The 14,549-nt window shown below is 37.6% G+C and overlaps 2 protein-coding genes across 6 annotated transcripts in view; one reads left to right on the top strand and one right to left on the bottom strand.

Moving 5' to 3' along the window:
- Positions 1-7,078, top strand: part of UHRF2 (ubiquitin like with PHD and ring finger domains 2) — an 80,502-nt gene extending 73,424 nt beyond the window's left edge. For 3 of the 5 annotated variants that reach the window (XM_042013024.1, XM_042013019.1, XM_042013021.1), the window contains 6 exons: positions 749-911; positions 1,450-1,587; positions 2,380-2,503; positions 2,902-3,065; positions 3,819-3,917; positions 5,910-7,078. In XM_042013024.1, coding sequence (XP_041868958.1) covers positions 749-911; positions 1,450-1,587; positions 2,380-2,503; positions 2,902-3,065; positions 3,819-3,917; positions 5,910-6,056 — 835 coding nt within the window. In that variant the 3' untranslated portion in view covers positions 6,057-7,078. The remainder of the gene's footprint in view (positions 1-748; positions 912-1,449; positions 1,588-2,379; positions 2,504-2,901; positions 3,066-3,818; positions 3,918-5,909) is intronic. The other 2 variants (XM_042013020.1, XM_042013023.1) reach the window with 1 other exon arrangement.
- Positions 7,079-9,047: 1,969 nt separating this feature from the next.
- The window catches only part of GLDC (glycine decarboxylase), a 37,968-nt gene continuing 32,466 nt past the window's right edge, over positions 9,048-14,549 (bottom strand). The window contains exons 21-25 of the mRNA XM_042013018.1: positions 13,887-13,998; positions 12,524-12,619; positions 11,406-11,578; positions 10,670-10,750; positions 9,048-9,682 (exon numbers count right to left, since the gene is read on the bottom strand). Coding sequence (XP_041868952.1) covers positions 9,539-9,682; positions 10,670-10,750; positions 11,406-11,578; positions 12,524-12,619; positions 13,887-13,998 — 606 coding nt within the window. The 3' untranslated portion in view covers positions 9,048-9,538. The remainder of the gene's footprint in view (positions 9,683-10,669; positions 10,751-11,405; positions 11,579-12,523; positions 12,620-13,886; positions 13,999-14,549) is intronic.

Below are 14,549 nucleotides of genomic sequence, written 5' to 3'. Positions count from 1 at the left end.
CTGTTTATAACCCATATTATTTCTTCTGTTTTGAGTTCCGTAATTTGAGTTGTGGCTGATTCTGAAGGGTTTTCAATCCCTTCAAGTCAGGCTGTGGTAGTAGAAATACTGTTTCTTACTGGCGACTTGGTCATACTGTCTTGCTCCAGGTTTCTAGAAGAGGGTCTTCATGGCTAAAGGAGTTTGCTTGTCCTTAAATTAGGTACTATGATTCTAAGTCCTTCTCTAACACCTTCTGAGGTATTTTATGTATCATGTGAGAGTGGAATGGTACTTAGAGCTTTTTTGAATGGTAATTGTGTACTTTTTTGTCTATATGTTTTTCATCATATTCATTACTTTTGTGTACACACTTAAAAAGCCTGTATTGATGCAGGATAGCAATGGGGAAAGCTTGCCTGTTGTTATAATTTTAATTTCCTCAATGCTATTTAGGAAAGGATTATTTTTAAAAATGAAGAATATTAAGTCTAAAAGGATTGGTTTGTTTTATCTGGAAATTTCAGATGAGTTTTCATCTGGAACCTAGATAATAAAATATTTAGTGTTGCCATCTTTTTTTCATGCCATGCATTATAGCATGGATCTCATTTCTTCCATCAGTTCTGCTAAAAAACATACTGAAGAAGCTTACGCTCTTGATAAAGCAAAATTAGGCAAGGGAAACACATACAACTTAATTATGTTAACTCTTAAACTCTGTTTGGTGAAGCAATCTATCTTATGAAGAATTTAAATGTCTTTCTAGGGCATTGGCCCTTAACTGTGATGCCCCACTGGATGACAAAAATGGAGCAGAGTCAAAGAATTGGAGAGCTGGTAAACCAGTCAGAGTAGTGCGCAGTTCAAAAGGACGGCGGATCAGCAAGTATGCCCCAGAGGAGGGCAACAGATACGATGGCATTTACAAGGTATTTTGAGCTCTACAACGTGAAATTTCTCTTAGTCTGTTTTAAAAAGCCTCATATGCATTAGTCTGCAAATACTTCATTATTACTTGAAAGAAGTAGTTATTTTTTCTTTACTATAGCTTTTTAGTTTATTTTGCAAAGTGAGCCAAACAGAAATTACTTAGAGCAATGATAATAGAACATAATCTGTAATGGGATATATAAGGTTGAATTTGTAAGTTGCTTTGCATGTGCTTATCAAGTTAAATTCATCCCTGAAATCAGATAATTTCATTATTCCTTCAGTCCTTCCAACTATATCGTAGTCTTTTGTTCGTTTAAAGACTTTTTGGTTTCTGAAACAAAGGAGTGTGCCTTTTAAGAGCACCATATTTGTAAAAAATACAAAAATTTCACAGCTGAGAAAAGAACTGCTGTATATAATAATAATAATAATGTATAAATCATTCTTCTCATTTCTTCTTGAGCAATTAAAGTATAATGTTCATGTGTTTGGCTTGTGATAAAATAATGGCAGTAATTTTATATTGTTCTTTAGGTGGTGAAGTATTGGCCAGAAATTGGAAAATGTGGATTTTTAGTTTGGCGCTATCTTCTGAGAAGAGATGACGTTGAGCCTGCACCTTGGACTTCAGAAGGAATGGAGCGGTCAAAGAAGCTGGGTCTAAGTGTACAGGTTGGTATCAGGACTTGGACAGTTGTTTTCATTCTTAGTTCCAGTAAACAAATTCCAAAGAAAGAAATCAGTTAAATTAAAGCTCCCTTTTTTCCCTTGTACTTCACTGTGGCAGCTTTTAATACTAAAAACCACTGCAGATTATATGCAAATTGAAAGAATCCTGTGATAGTGACACAGCAGAAGGAACTGCGAATTAAGCTTTCTGCCCTAGCAGTAAATTGGTTTGCATATATGGACTGGAAAATCAGAATTTGTGTCCAGTTTTGTGACTCCTAGGCTGGAACAAATTTTTCTGCAGGTGACTAGAGTCACCTAGAGTCAGAGAAACCAAAACAACTGTGCATTTTTATGTATTTCTCTCTTCATGTGACTGAGAATTTGTATACATAGTGTATCTTAAGTACAGAAATAGGCTGATGCATGAAAATTTTGGCATTGCAGAAACCATGAAAGATGGAAAGAATTAACATCTATTCCTGGCAAGGCAATGGTATATCTTACAGCATACCATCATCTGCCTGATTTGTATAGTTTGTAAGCACACAGGTGCAGATACACTGTTTAATACAGCTGAGTATGGATTAGATTCTTTGACTTGACTATGCTTTTTTTAATGATGGATACTAATTTAAATGTTTTCTCCATCATACAGGATTTTAAAATTTTTTTGTAATTATTTTACTAGGTTGTCATAGGGATCTAAAGTCTTTTAGAAGTTAATCTTTTTGGTATTTGGTTATTCCTGTATGCCAGTGGTTTTTGTTTAAAATCTGTGCTTTTTAATTTCAGTATCCAGAAGGTTATTTGGAAGCCATGGCTAGTAAGGAGAAGAAAGATAAGGTTAAAAAGCAAACTGTGAAACAGGAGCCAACCAGCCAAAGTAATGGAAACCAGAAAAGGACAATTGATGATGGTATTTCTTTTTTGCTTTTTTAGCATTTGTCAGCAAAATCTGTCACATTATTTCTAAGCCATGAAATCTTTGTGGAAGTGTGAAGTTTTTTGTAGTACTAATGTAAATTGATAAGCACATGACCTTTAATTACGTAGCAGTGTAGGGGTCTTAATCCTTTTTACTGCTCCTAATGTGTTTTTTTCTCTTAAGCTCTTCAAAAAAAATGAACATTCTTCTGTGCAGCTGTGCGCTGCAATCCAAAACAATGCTGAACAGTATGAATTGGAGTAGGAATTTGCTTGCTGCAAATCCATGTTGCAATCCATGTTAATCCATGTTTCCTCCTAGAAACAGTTTGTCTTCTGTTAGTTCAGACTAACGCTGTTGTTACTGTGTCTGATGGTCACAATCTTAAGCAGGTATAGAGGAACCTACGAATACACCCAAAGCCATGAGGATGGGAGATGGAGGGAAAGGAGAAGCTTTCCAGCTGACCCAAGAGCAGCAATGGCTGATTAGAGAAGACTGCATGAACCAGAAGCTGTGGGATGAAGTACTTGCTTCTCTTAAGGAAGGACCAGTATGTTTGTTGCATGCATAATTTTTATTGTTTGCCTTTTCTTTATGTTATTAGGAGAAATCTTGAGTCCCTCTTAAAACCTCATTTGCTTGTTGAACTTATGCAAAATGTAGACTGTCTAGCATTACTTTTACTTGTAAGATGTATATTTCAAGAAAATAAGCCTCATCTGTGCAGTTTGCGTTTGAGGGATGGATTCATGCCTCCATAATAGAGATCTTTTCTTGCTCAAAAAACACTTTGAAGTTAAAAGTGGATTTTAGTTTATTTTCATTTTTGAAGAGAGCATGTTTTCTCTGAAATACTGAATGTATTTTTATGCTGTGCTAATGTCAGAAATCAGACATGAAGAAAGATGGTTGTAGTCACTACGTTTTGTTTAGGCAGAAAATAATTTTATGTCAGGTTCCCCAGGGACATATGCCCCATTCCTCGAAGCGTTTAAGGCCAGGCTGGATGGGACCCTGAGCCACCTGGTCTAGTGGAAGATTCCCCATGGCATGGGGATTGAAATAGGTGTTGTTGAAGGCCCCTTCCAACCCAAACTGTTCTCTGATTATATGATTCTTTGATTTGTAAAAGAGCAGGGAAATTAAGCCATTAAAGACATGCTTCCTGATTAGTACTAGAAAGCTGTTCTCAGAGATATCAAGGACTTAAGAACTTCTGGAAGTATATAATTTTTATGTAGTAAGTGGCATTTACTAGAACTATAATAGAGTTTGTCTCTTTTATTCCTTTGCCCTACATTAGAATTTTCTGAAGAAACTGGAACAATCCTTTATGTGTGTCTGCTGCCAGGAGTTGGTTTACCAACCAGTGACAACAGAGTGCCTCCACAACGTTTGTAAAGTAAGAATAAACTGCCTTGCTCTGGGCTGTTTTCTTGGTTCTGAGACTGCAGTCACCAAAGCCATATGCATTTTAGAAAGACAGTAATAATTGCATAACATTCTGAGCAAAAACAAGCAACAAGTTTCCATTCAGTGTTTGCTGTGTAAACACTTTAATTTTGTGTAATGAAGAGTGGAAGTATGTTTCATATAGTTCCTGATAGACGTAATGAGTGAGGTTTACCATTGCTATCATGCCTTTGTGATCAGTGGAGGTGCTCTAGGAATTGGTTAGGCCCACAGGTTAGATTTTGGCACAGTATCAATGATTTAATTATACATCGTTAAGAAATAAAACCAGATTTTATGATTTTATAACTCTCTGTTGAAAGGCTGGTGATGCCATGAAGATTTTTCGCCTTTTCTTTTACACCCGTTATACCTTTTTACAACTTCTGTACTCTTAGTGCTTTTTGCCTACATTCTTGGACTTGTTAGTTCAGCTAGAAGACTAAACATTTTAGAAGCTTCATAGTTAGGGATCAGTGTGCCCCAGACCCCAAGGTCCTCTCCAGAACACATTCTATAAACTAAGATAGAACCATCCAGGGGAAGGCTCCTTGGGGAGGGGGGCTCACTTGAGCCTCTCATTGGGGAATCTTTGATAGATATGCTAATTAGTAAAGATCTATAATGTGATACCAGATCTTTTGGGGTGGGCATTGCGGTGTGTATTTTGGTACATTTGACCTGGACGTGTGCACCTAAGGATCCTTAAAATAAATACCAAGGTAAAATCCCCTTTCCCCTTCTAACCATGTTTGACTCTTGATTTTAAGACCAGGAAAAGGCATCAGTGGAGGGTAAATACCCTAGAAAATTATTTGGGCTCATTCAGAGAAAGTTACGTTATCTTGTTATTCTTGGCATTGTCCATGTTTGGTAGGAGGGCCACAGAAGTCAGTACATTACTCATGCGTCTTAAAATCATGGTCATCTGGATATAATGTAAGGAGCTTGGAATCAAATCTGGCCCAGAGTTAATTTTGTAGCACTGGTGTGTACAGATTCATGATCTAAATTGTGCATATTTGAATGGTGCCAGCTGTACCTAGTATTTCTGCCTGAGACTCTAAAAGGACTCAAGCTATTATCATCCTAGTATAGTATTCGGTAATGATAGGCTGCTGTTCAAGAAGATTCCACTCCAGTAAGAATCAGGGTGTTGTTATGTGTGGCCTGCACACATAGAAAGATTATGTCTCCTTGAAAAACAAGAAATATTATGAAGGAGTTAGTATTTAGAATTATGGAAGTTGGAAAACCATGGAAAAAGAAGAGAAAGCTGAATGGCAGCAAACCCAGAAAGCACCATATTTGAAGATGTCAGTAAATATTTGAGGATACAATATAACATCCAGTTAAAGTTGTAAGGAATAGTTTGATAGTAAGCTGCTGTTGCTGTTCGGACACAGATCTGCTCTGACAAATTTACGATACTCAGCAGTCTGCAGTAACGTAGTAAGGATGGCAGCACAGATGCTAATGAGTTAGAGATTATATTATCCTACAAATATCTGTAAGGCTTAACTGAATCTATTCTGATGAGGTAGATGGAGATTGTTACATAAACAGTATACATGGTTATATTCACCTTCCTCTTGAAATGAAGGTCTGGAAAACTATAGCAATCCATGAAGCTATAAGGAAGCTAAAGACTGGCTGTGACTTACAGGAAGGCATTAGTGGAAATGAAGGGGAAACCTCATTAGTGATTTAATTCCACCCAAGCACAGTGTTTCCCTCCCCAGCATAGAGAAGAGTTCCTTTGCTAGGACATTTTAGTCACAGGCAGAGTCAGGCACCAGAGGGCTTGGCAAAGACTTCCTTTTTTCTGGTAGTACAGCAGATTGTGCCTTCGGTTTACAGTGATTCCTTACTTTTTGCTGGTTAAGCTGTCAGTCTAAAACGAAGTTGTCACAATTTACTTCTCTGTCTTTGTGTGTCCTAGAGTTGTTTACAGCGCTCCTTCAGAGCTGAAGTGTTCACCTGCCCTGCCTGCCGCTATGACCTGGGGAAGGGCTACACCATGGCTCCAAACAAGGTCCTGCAGACACTACTGGACCAGTTCTTTCCTGGTTACAGTAAAGGACGATGATGTGCTCAGACCCTTCTGTACTTCTCCCAGTGACTTTATAGAGAGTAAAGGGGGATAAACATGGGAAAGTCAGCAGTGGACCAGCCTGCTTGATGGGACTCAATATATTGTCACATTTTGAAGCAGCTAACCCTCTTCCCCTCATAGCCATTTTTGGTGTTGTGAGAACTCTAATTCTCAGCTGTCTTTTAACATCAAGGGTAGTTTTGGCCAGTTAACAAATAGTTTTTAAAGAAGAAAAAAAAAAAAAAGAAAAAAAAAAGAAAAGAAAAGCCTCAGCTCTTACTGGCCTAGCTGATGCTTAATTTATGATTTGTTTTTTTTGTAACTACCTCAGGACAGAGGAAAGTAAATTGTGTCAAACAATGAAACAATGTTGGGGATGAAAAAAAGTTAGTGATGTTTTAGCTACACACTGCCTCCTGAATATTAGTTGTGCCTGGTCCATGTGGTTTGATTTACAAAAAAAAAAAGAACCCAGTAACAAAACACAAACCAAAAGAAAAACCCACAAAAAACCAGGAAAAAGAAACAGATTCAGCACTTAAGCCATTTGGATTAAACAGTAAATTTTGTGGTGTGCATAATCCCTTTTTTGTCTTTTTCTTCTATTATGCTGTATTTTTTTGCAAGAACAGGCTGATTTTTAGTCTATTTTTGTGAGCTTCATTGTGCTTTTCTTGTATCTTATGCAAGTTGACTACTAATGACTAATGAGAACAATATGCATTGTTGCTGCATTAGTGTAAAGTGATCTGTGTTTTTTGCACTTAAAGAGGGTATTCAAGACACTCTAGTTGTGTAAAAAATAGTTCATATAAAAAAAGCCACTTCTGTATTAGTTAAACTGTATGCTTTTAGTAGGTCTTGTATCAGTGGCAATACATCTACACAGCATTAAAGGCAGTGCTAGCTTGGAGAGGGTTCAAATCGCTTCATATTGTGATCTGAAATTTTATATACAATATATTCCCCCCCCGCCCCCCAAATATACCTTATTAAATATTTTATGATTCAGAAAATTTGCTAGTTTTGTATTTACTATTGTCCACTTAATTAAGTCATCAGGTTTTTACAGAATTTATTTTTCAGGTTACTATGCTTTCCTTGGGTGGCTTTATTTTTCGGGTGTGAGGCTTTATATTCCTTAACTCATTTCTCAATGAAAAGAACACTTAATTTAAAAAAAGGCCAAACAACTCCAAATCAAAATCCAGTGGTGACATTAATACCTATGGAGTTGCTCACAGCCTGTAGCAGTGCTCTGTTCATGTCCCAGAGAGGGAGGGAGCCCTGCCTGTCCCGCTGGGCTGTCGGTGCAGCTGGGAGCTGTGGGATTCCTGCACGGTGGTTGGTCAGCTGGGTGAGTCCAATGGCCTCTGTAGGCACTGAGGTTGCAGTGACAGCCTGTAGCCCACAGTGCTACAGGTAGCTCAGTAATTTCTGGAGAAAACAGATACGATTTTACCTGTGTAACAGTCATCGCATCTATGCGGTAAGCACATAAGACTTCTAGCTTTTAGCTGAGTACTGTAAAATATTTTAATGCTTTGTTTTCCATTGGATAGATTTTACCAATTAATTCACAATATAAATTTTATCAGTTTTAGGTCAACAGTGGGAAGTTACCTTCTTTATACAAAAATATATAAACCAGTTTTTTAATATATTTTTTTCAGTGACATAATCAGGCAACATGACTGCTTTTAACAAATACTAAAGGAGCTTGTCAAGACTGTGGAATTAGATTGGCAACACAGAATGACTGTCCTTTCCTCACATTACAAGCCTGCAGTGGCTTTTCATGATTCTTACATCCTTAATGCTATATCAATAGCTACTGAAAGCTAGAGTAAAAAAATTCTGATTTTCTTCACTATATATTGAGGTTATTTATGATGTAGGTGCAATTTTTCACATAAAAACTGGTATCAGGCCTGACTTTCCTTTAATGAAAGCCATTCCTGTCTCCTATCATCCACAGTCTCTTTGTGTAAAGCCCCCTATTGAAGACATGAGGTAGGTAATGAAAAAGTTGCAGTCCCAAAACTTTCACTGTAAAAGACCCAAAGTTTACAGTACTTAAAATATTGCTGTGAGCACCAGCCTCGTTTGCGTCACTTGAGAGAGAGTTCCCAGGCTGAGCGTGCACGTAGCTTTAAGAAGAGTTTGGGTAGTTGCTGGTGGTAAGGTGCAAAACTCTGTGGTTCTTTCTGTGGTCTCAGTGTTGTCCCAGTGCCTGTTTCCTAATTCATGAAAATTGTGCTTCGTGTGGCTGAATGAGTTGCTCCCTTCAGGGATGCTCACATACATCAAACACAGACAACTCTGCACAGCCCTGGGCAGGTTCCTTTCAAATGTGCTCGTAGCACAAAGGTCTGACTGTGTAACTAGTCACACAGAGGATGGAGAGGATTGGTTTTTTGTAAATTTGATTTGGAACATGCTGGAAAAGGCTCCTGTTTGAGTTCTGGCTGCAGAGTGATTTAATGTGGCACTGTGTGTTGCAGGAGGGCTCTGGTCTGAGTGCAGTTGGTGCTCTTGGAGGGCCACAGCTTCAGCTGTGCATCAATTTTTACACAAACTGTAGATAAACTAAGGCAAATTGAGTGCTCTGTATAAAAAAGCGCCAGAGGGAGACTTGAGAAACTGTAGAAAGAGAATGGTTTTTTTACCCAAGATTTAAGTAATACGAAAAAGTTCACAGTGGTCTTTTATGCCTTCTCCAGAATAAGAGAGGACTAGATGGAACCACTAAGAAAAAATGATGTGATATAGAACAAGATTGTTACTGCTTGGTAAAATGGATCATCCTGGCTCATTAAAAAAATTAGAGATTTATTTAAATATTAATCTCTGACAGTATTCCTTTGTGTAGAAGTTTATTGCTGCTGCAGCCATTGTCATAAATCAGAACTTAAGCTTCATAATTTCATATTGTTCTGTTGGACAAATCCAGCTGAAAAGTTTAAATCCAAAACATGACAACACTTAAAATTGTGACCAGTTTTATTAGACTAATAACACTGACAGGTAAAAAATCAGTATGAAATATTAACACTAGCAATGCTAGTTAGTGGTAATATGAGAAGTAAATTTTAAAATCTACTTAATCATTTTTTTACAAAATATAAACAATTACTTCTGCAGTTAATATTTATTAGTATTGCCTTGCATATCTGCATCTTTTCTACTTTTTAAACTGTATTTTCCATGCCACTTTGCAGATTGGGTGTTAGTTGTTAAAACTTCAGCACAAAACAGACAAAATGCTGAATCAAGGCAACTTCCAACATCAACTGCTGTGAAATAATCACATTTTGTTTACACCTAACATACTGATTGTATTTACATTTTAACTGAGCAGTGATTCAATTAACAAACGTGGTGATTATTCAAAATATACACAGTATAAATATCCCCAGGAAATCAGGAAAGGGCCATCCTGATGGAGTCAAAAATGCAGGCAGCTGGAAGCAGTCTTAGGAAGATGCTCTCTTCTGTTCAGAAAATGGAGATTCATAGGCTTCCATTGGTGGGCAGGTACAAACCAGATGTTGATCGCCATATATGTCATCAATGCGAGCAATTGTGGGCCAAAACTTGCTTTCAGGCTTCACAAATGGCTAACAGAGAGAAAAAAACCCAACCATCTTAATTTTTCTGCCAAGTAAAGCTACAAAATTGTAATAGACATTAGAAGCTTGAAGAATTACAAGTGCTGTGAAAGTGGATTTTTAAGCCATCCTTCAAATCTCTTAGCTGTCACTGAAAATTAACAAGCATGTACAATAGAGGTGACAGTCAAAAGAATGTTTAGATTTTCAAGAAAGTGTAGTCATGTCCTCTAACACATGCTTGCAAAGAAGCAGTTTTCATGAGATGAAAGAAAACTTTATTATCCTTTGAACAAACTGGCTTACAGATAGGAACGAAGGAAAAGTGGAGGAGACTGCTGTGCTGTTCAATATAGTTACAATATAATACATAAAGGAAAGTGGCAAACTTCACAGGTGTAGTTGAATTCTTATTCTTTGAAAGAGTACATATCACTAAAATACTTGCATTTAAGTTTCAGATAAGAAAGGTTGGTTACACCTACATTTAGCTGCTATGACTATGGAAGCAATTAGGAAGTCTGATATCAGAGTCCAGCTCCAATGTGACCTTTATTTGTAGCAGGTCCACACTGGTGTTGCTTTCTCCATGCTGACCATGGGGCATCTGGTCGCACCCTTATGCAAGTTCTTTTGAGCAGAGCTTTGAATGTCAGCACATGGGACTCTGTTTTGGGAGCCCTTGGTGCAGTATGTCAGAACTGAACAGGCTGTTTCCAATAGGAATGACTATTCAGTGTTGAAGTGCTAATTCAGAAATCCAAGTCTGAACCTACATGTAGAGATTTTTTTTTTTGAGCTCTTCTTTCCTTGTCTTTAAAAACAAAACTAATGAAATTGCAGTAGAGCTCACACACATAAAAATTGAGCTACAATAAAATGGCTCTGAAGTTTTCATTCTTACTACATTACTTCATCTCCAACTGAGTAAGAAACTACAGAGCACAAAGCATATTTATGTATTACCACACCACGAAGTTCCCATTATGTGCTCACCAGTGGGAATGCTGCCACTTCTCTGGAGTAGGGACGATCCCACTTGGAAGAAGTGACACAGTTCAGAGTATGTGGTGACATCTGCAAGAAACAAGACATGTTTAGGACATGAATTTACTGAATTCAGTTGAGCATATCAGTGAGAAGCCTTCTTCAAGTTCACATTACCACATATGAATAATTACTGTCTAGAGAACACTGTTTATCAGGGGAGGTGGGGGAAAGGCAGATTTAAACCAGGAGGCAAGTCAGTATTTGGATGTTTTTTCAGTTTGCCTAAAGATGATACCCAAGGCTTGAATATGCTTTTGGCTTTTCACTAAATTTAGAAGTCAGTAAAATATTAAAAGAGTTGAACAGAACTTGAGCTGATACCAGTTCTGTCCTGCCATTGCTAAAATAATTAATTCAATCTTTATTTAATTGTTACTGCTAAGATCATTCCACTTCCTGTCTTAAGCACACAAAAGCGTTTCTCTTGTTACTTTGAGATAGTCTTGAAATATAGATTAAATGCTTGTGGAAATAACTTTCTCTGCTCTGTCAGCAAGGGCTTGACTTCTGACTTGAAAAAGTCAAAATTCAAATTTTAGAAAACATTGAAGGTTTCTCAAAAAAATACTGTGTTCACTGTTGTGCACTGTTAGTTTTGAGAGTACTGAAAGACCAGGACGTGGGCTTTTGTAGTCTCAAGGGTTGAGATCATGCTGGTACCTTGCTCTACATGTCATCTTACCTTTAGTGGGTTAATTTGGGGGTCCATCCTGCCCTCCTCTATTTCAGCAATTTCCTGCCGAATGTTGATCATTGCATCACAAAATCTGTCCAGCTCTGCTTTGTCTTCAGACTCTGTTGGTTCAATCATAAGTGTCCCTGCCACTGGCCAAGACATGGTTGGAGCATGAAAACCTGATGACAACAGCAGAAATCAGTCACTCTCAATAAGTTATAAGAGAATACATGCATTAGCTATCAGCAGATTAACAAATTCAGCCCTTCCTATACAATAATCTTTACAGGACTGAACATTGGTAGTGTTGGCACTATACTTTAGAGGTAAGACAGACTTTTCAAGTATCTTTGTTTTTAGTGCTGAAGGGTACCACCACTGTATTATTTACAGTAGAGTTACACACTGATGTAATGAAACAGTTAATTAAAAAGGAACTTCAATATACTTATCTGTGGGAACTCACCTCTATACCTAGTGAAAAGTCTGTTTAAAGTGGTGCATGATATTTAAGGCTCACTTACAAAGGGCAGGAAGGGTGGGTTTTTTAGTATCACAATTAGGCTTTGGATTATTTCACTGAAGACATATTACTGATTAGGATTTTGACTTTCATGCATATTTATTAGAAGCACAGTTCTATAGGATCAAGCAGTTCAATGGGTTCTCTTGTCTGGCAGCCAAAGAGCATCCACAGTCAGATCCTTAAGTGCCTGTGTACAAAACTGCATAAACTATATGAGGATGGAACTGTTGAAATCCTATTATCCTACTTCAACAGTATTTCTTTTTTTTCCCCTATTTTATTTTGTTTTGCTTTGTTGGAATCTTATTAAGCTTTTGGCTCCAACCCACTTATTCCGAACGGTTGAGAGTCATGTAATCAGTAATTTGATGGGGCAGTAGACAAAACTGTGAAGTAGCAGCAGACTCAGAAGTACCTACTACAACTCAGTATATGCAAATATCTCTCCAAGCCCTTAAAGAACATGAGGAAGCCTGCAATGATTGTGACAGATTCATCATCCATAAGCACAGAACTAGAATGTTTGTGTCTCCCTTTAGAAGAGATTTAGAAAATTTTCACTTGCAGTGCTATTTTAAAGAATAGACATTTGATTTACCATAATCCTGAAGCCTCTTAGCAACATCTACAGCTTCAATGTTTGCTGTTTTTTTGAAAGGTCTTGTATCCAAAATGAATTCATGGGCTACATAACCTGTAAGTGAAAAAGTGAACACTAGGTTTACTTAGTAGGGGAACAATGCAATTTACCAATCTGTCTGTTCTGGTTGGCTTTGTGGAGAACATGGCAAAAAGACAAACTCAAAAATATCCACTTGGGCAAAACCTCAAATCTGAGAAATTGTCAGGTAGGAGACATACAACTCAGTTTTTGAAGACTGGCTCCTTGAGTCCCACATCATGTTAAGAAGAAGCCTCATCCAGACTAGGATGCAGACCAGAATCACGAATGAGTGGTCAAAGTAACTCATACAATTTACAAGTTCTCTGATAAATTAATTGGATTTGTCAATGGCCCAACACCACTTGGGTCTTAGGCTATCCTAAATTAATCAAGATAATCAGTTTTATCTTATGCCAGAGCAAATCTCATATCTAGTGTTATACAGAGGCTAAAGGCAAAAGTTATCTGTATTTATATGCATGATTCTGGAGAACCTTGTTTCATTATATTGTTAGATCCTTAAAAATTTGCAACTTTCATTCAATTCTATTAAAGTACAACTTGCAGGTTTAACCAAGGTGTACACCATTAAACTTAAGACATATATTTTAAAGATAATGTATATTGTACTCAAATGTTCTTCGATGCTGTTCAGCTTAAACAAGCAAAATAAATTCTCTGATAGTTACTCTACTATCACAATAATTTTTTTCATCTCTTCTTCATTACTGCTGTCCTGTTGCAAGTCTGGAGAGCCAGAACAGGGTACCAGAATGTAGCTAAAATATTGTGCATTGCCAAGGGGATTCTGTCTTATCTCACAAAAGTGAACAAGGAGCAGAAATGAGGGAAACTTGGTGGTATTTTTGTTTCAGAGAAAGTGTGCAAGGGGAAGTACAGGTCCAAAAATTACTTCCAGTTCCTAAATTGTTGCACCATTGGTTGTGGAGATTTGGAAGTCTCAACTTGTTTGCTTTTCCTTTTTCTAATGTTCATTAATCTGCCATTAGATTAGATTTCAAGGAGGACAATCTAATGGTTTACTCTATCTTTCGGCATAATTTTTTCTCATTACAAACAGATATTACTTTTCTTCTACTTCCAAATATCTCAGTTTCATTGCAATATATCCATAGAAGAAGTGTGGCAGGCTATTTCTCTCCTTGTGAACAACATCAAAAAAAGTTTGAAATGCAGCTATCACAGAGCATTAAAAAAAAACCCATACTGCAAGCCAACTTCTACATGAAGCAAAAAAAAGTCAGACTGGTAGGGAAAAAAAAAGTCTAATACTTGCCTCTTGCTCCTCTGAAAAGGACTTTGTAGTGTTTCTCTAGCCTCTTTGCCATGTAGTTTGCATTTAGTATAGCAATCTCAGAAGCATGCTTCAGACCCTTTGCTCCCATTGTCTGAAAGAAAGATAACATGAAGAAACAGATCTAAAGCAGGTCCCAAGCAAGCCAAGTGTGCTCCTGCAGTGGCAAGCACGACAGACAGCACACCTCGATGCACCTGGCTAGTTCTAAGGCAGTCACTCTGCTGTTAGACTTTTCCACACGACACTCACGGAGAAGCACTGGATACTGACTGAGAGCACCTTTGATGTACATAGATTATGAGAGTATCTACTGTGTAAGAGGTTTAGCGTGAAGTCCACAAGTGAGTGACCCAAACCTTTCCTCAAACTGAGAAGCTTTGAACTAAATAGAAAAAAGTGCGAACACAAACAATGCCGAAAGGCACAGGCTGCCTGTCTCCATCCCACAGCAAGAGTGTGCAGAGAACTGTAGATGGGACAGTGTAAATAGATGGCATTTTGCACTGTGAAGAAACAGCTCCCCTTAAAAATTTCTAAGGGATTAAATATTCTGCAGTGGGAACCAGCTTACAGTCACAAGTGATTTTTACCCACAGCTGAAAAGCCACCATGGAAATTGCACCAGTTCATAGTTGCACGTTT

This window comes from Corvus kubaryi, unplaced genomic scaffold, assembly GCF_017639235.1.
Source record: "Corvus kubaryi isolate FWS band 111438036 unplaced genomic scaffold, C.kubaryi_AGA036_p1.0 split1-37296, whole genome shotgun sequence".
NCBI lineage: Eukaryota > Metazoa > Chordata > Aves > Passeriformes > Corvidae > Corvus > Corvus kubaryi.
The sequence above is the reverse complement of the archived record's forward strand: the minus strand, read 5'-3'. Positions and strand labels throughout refer to the sequence as shown.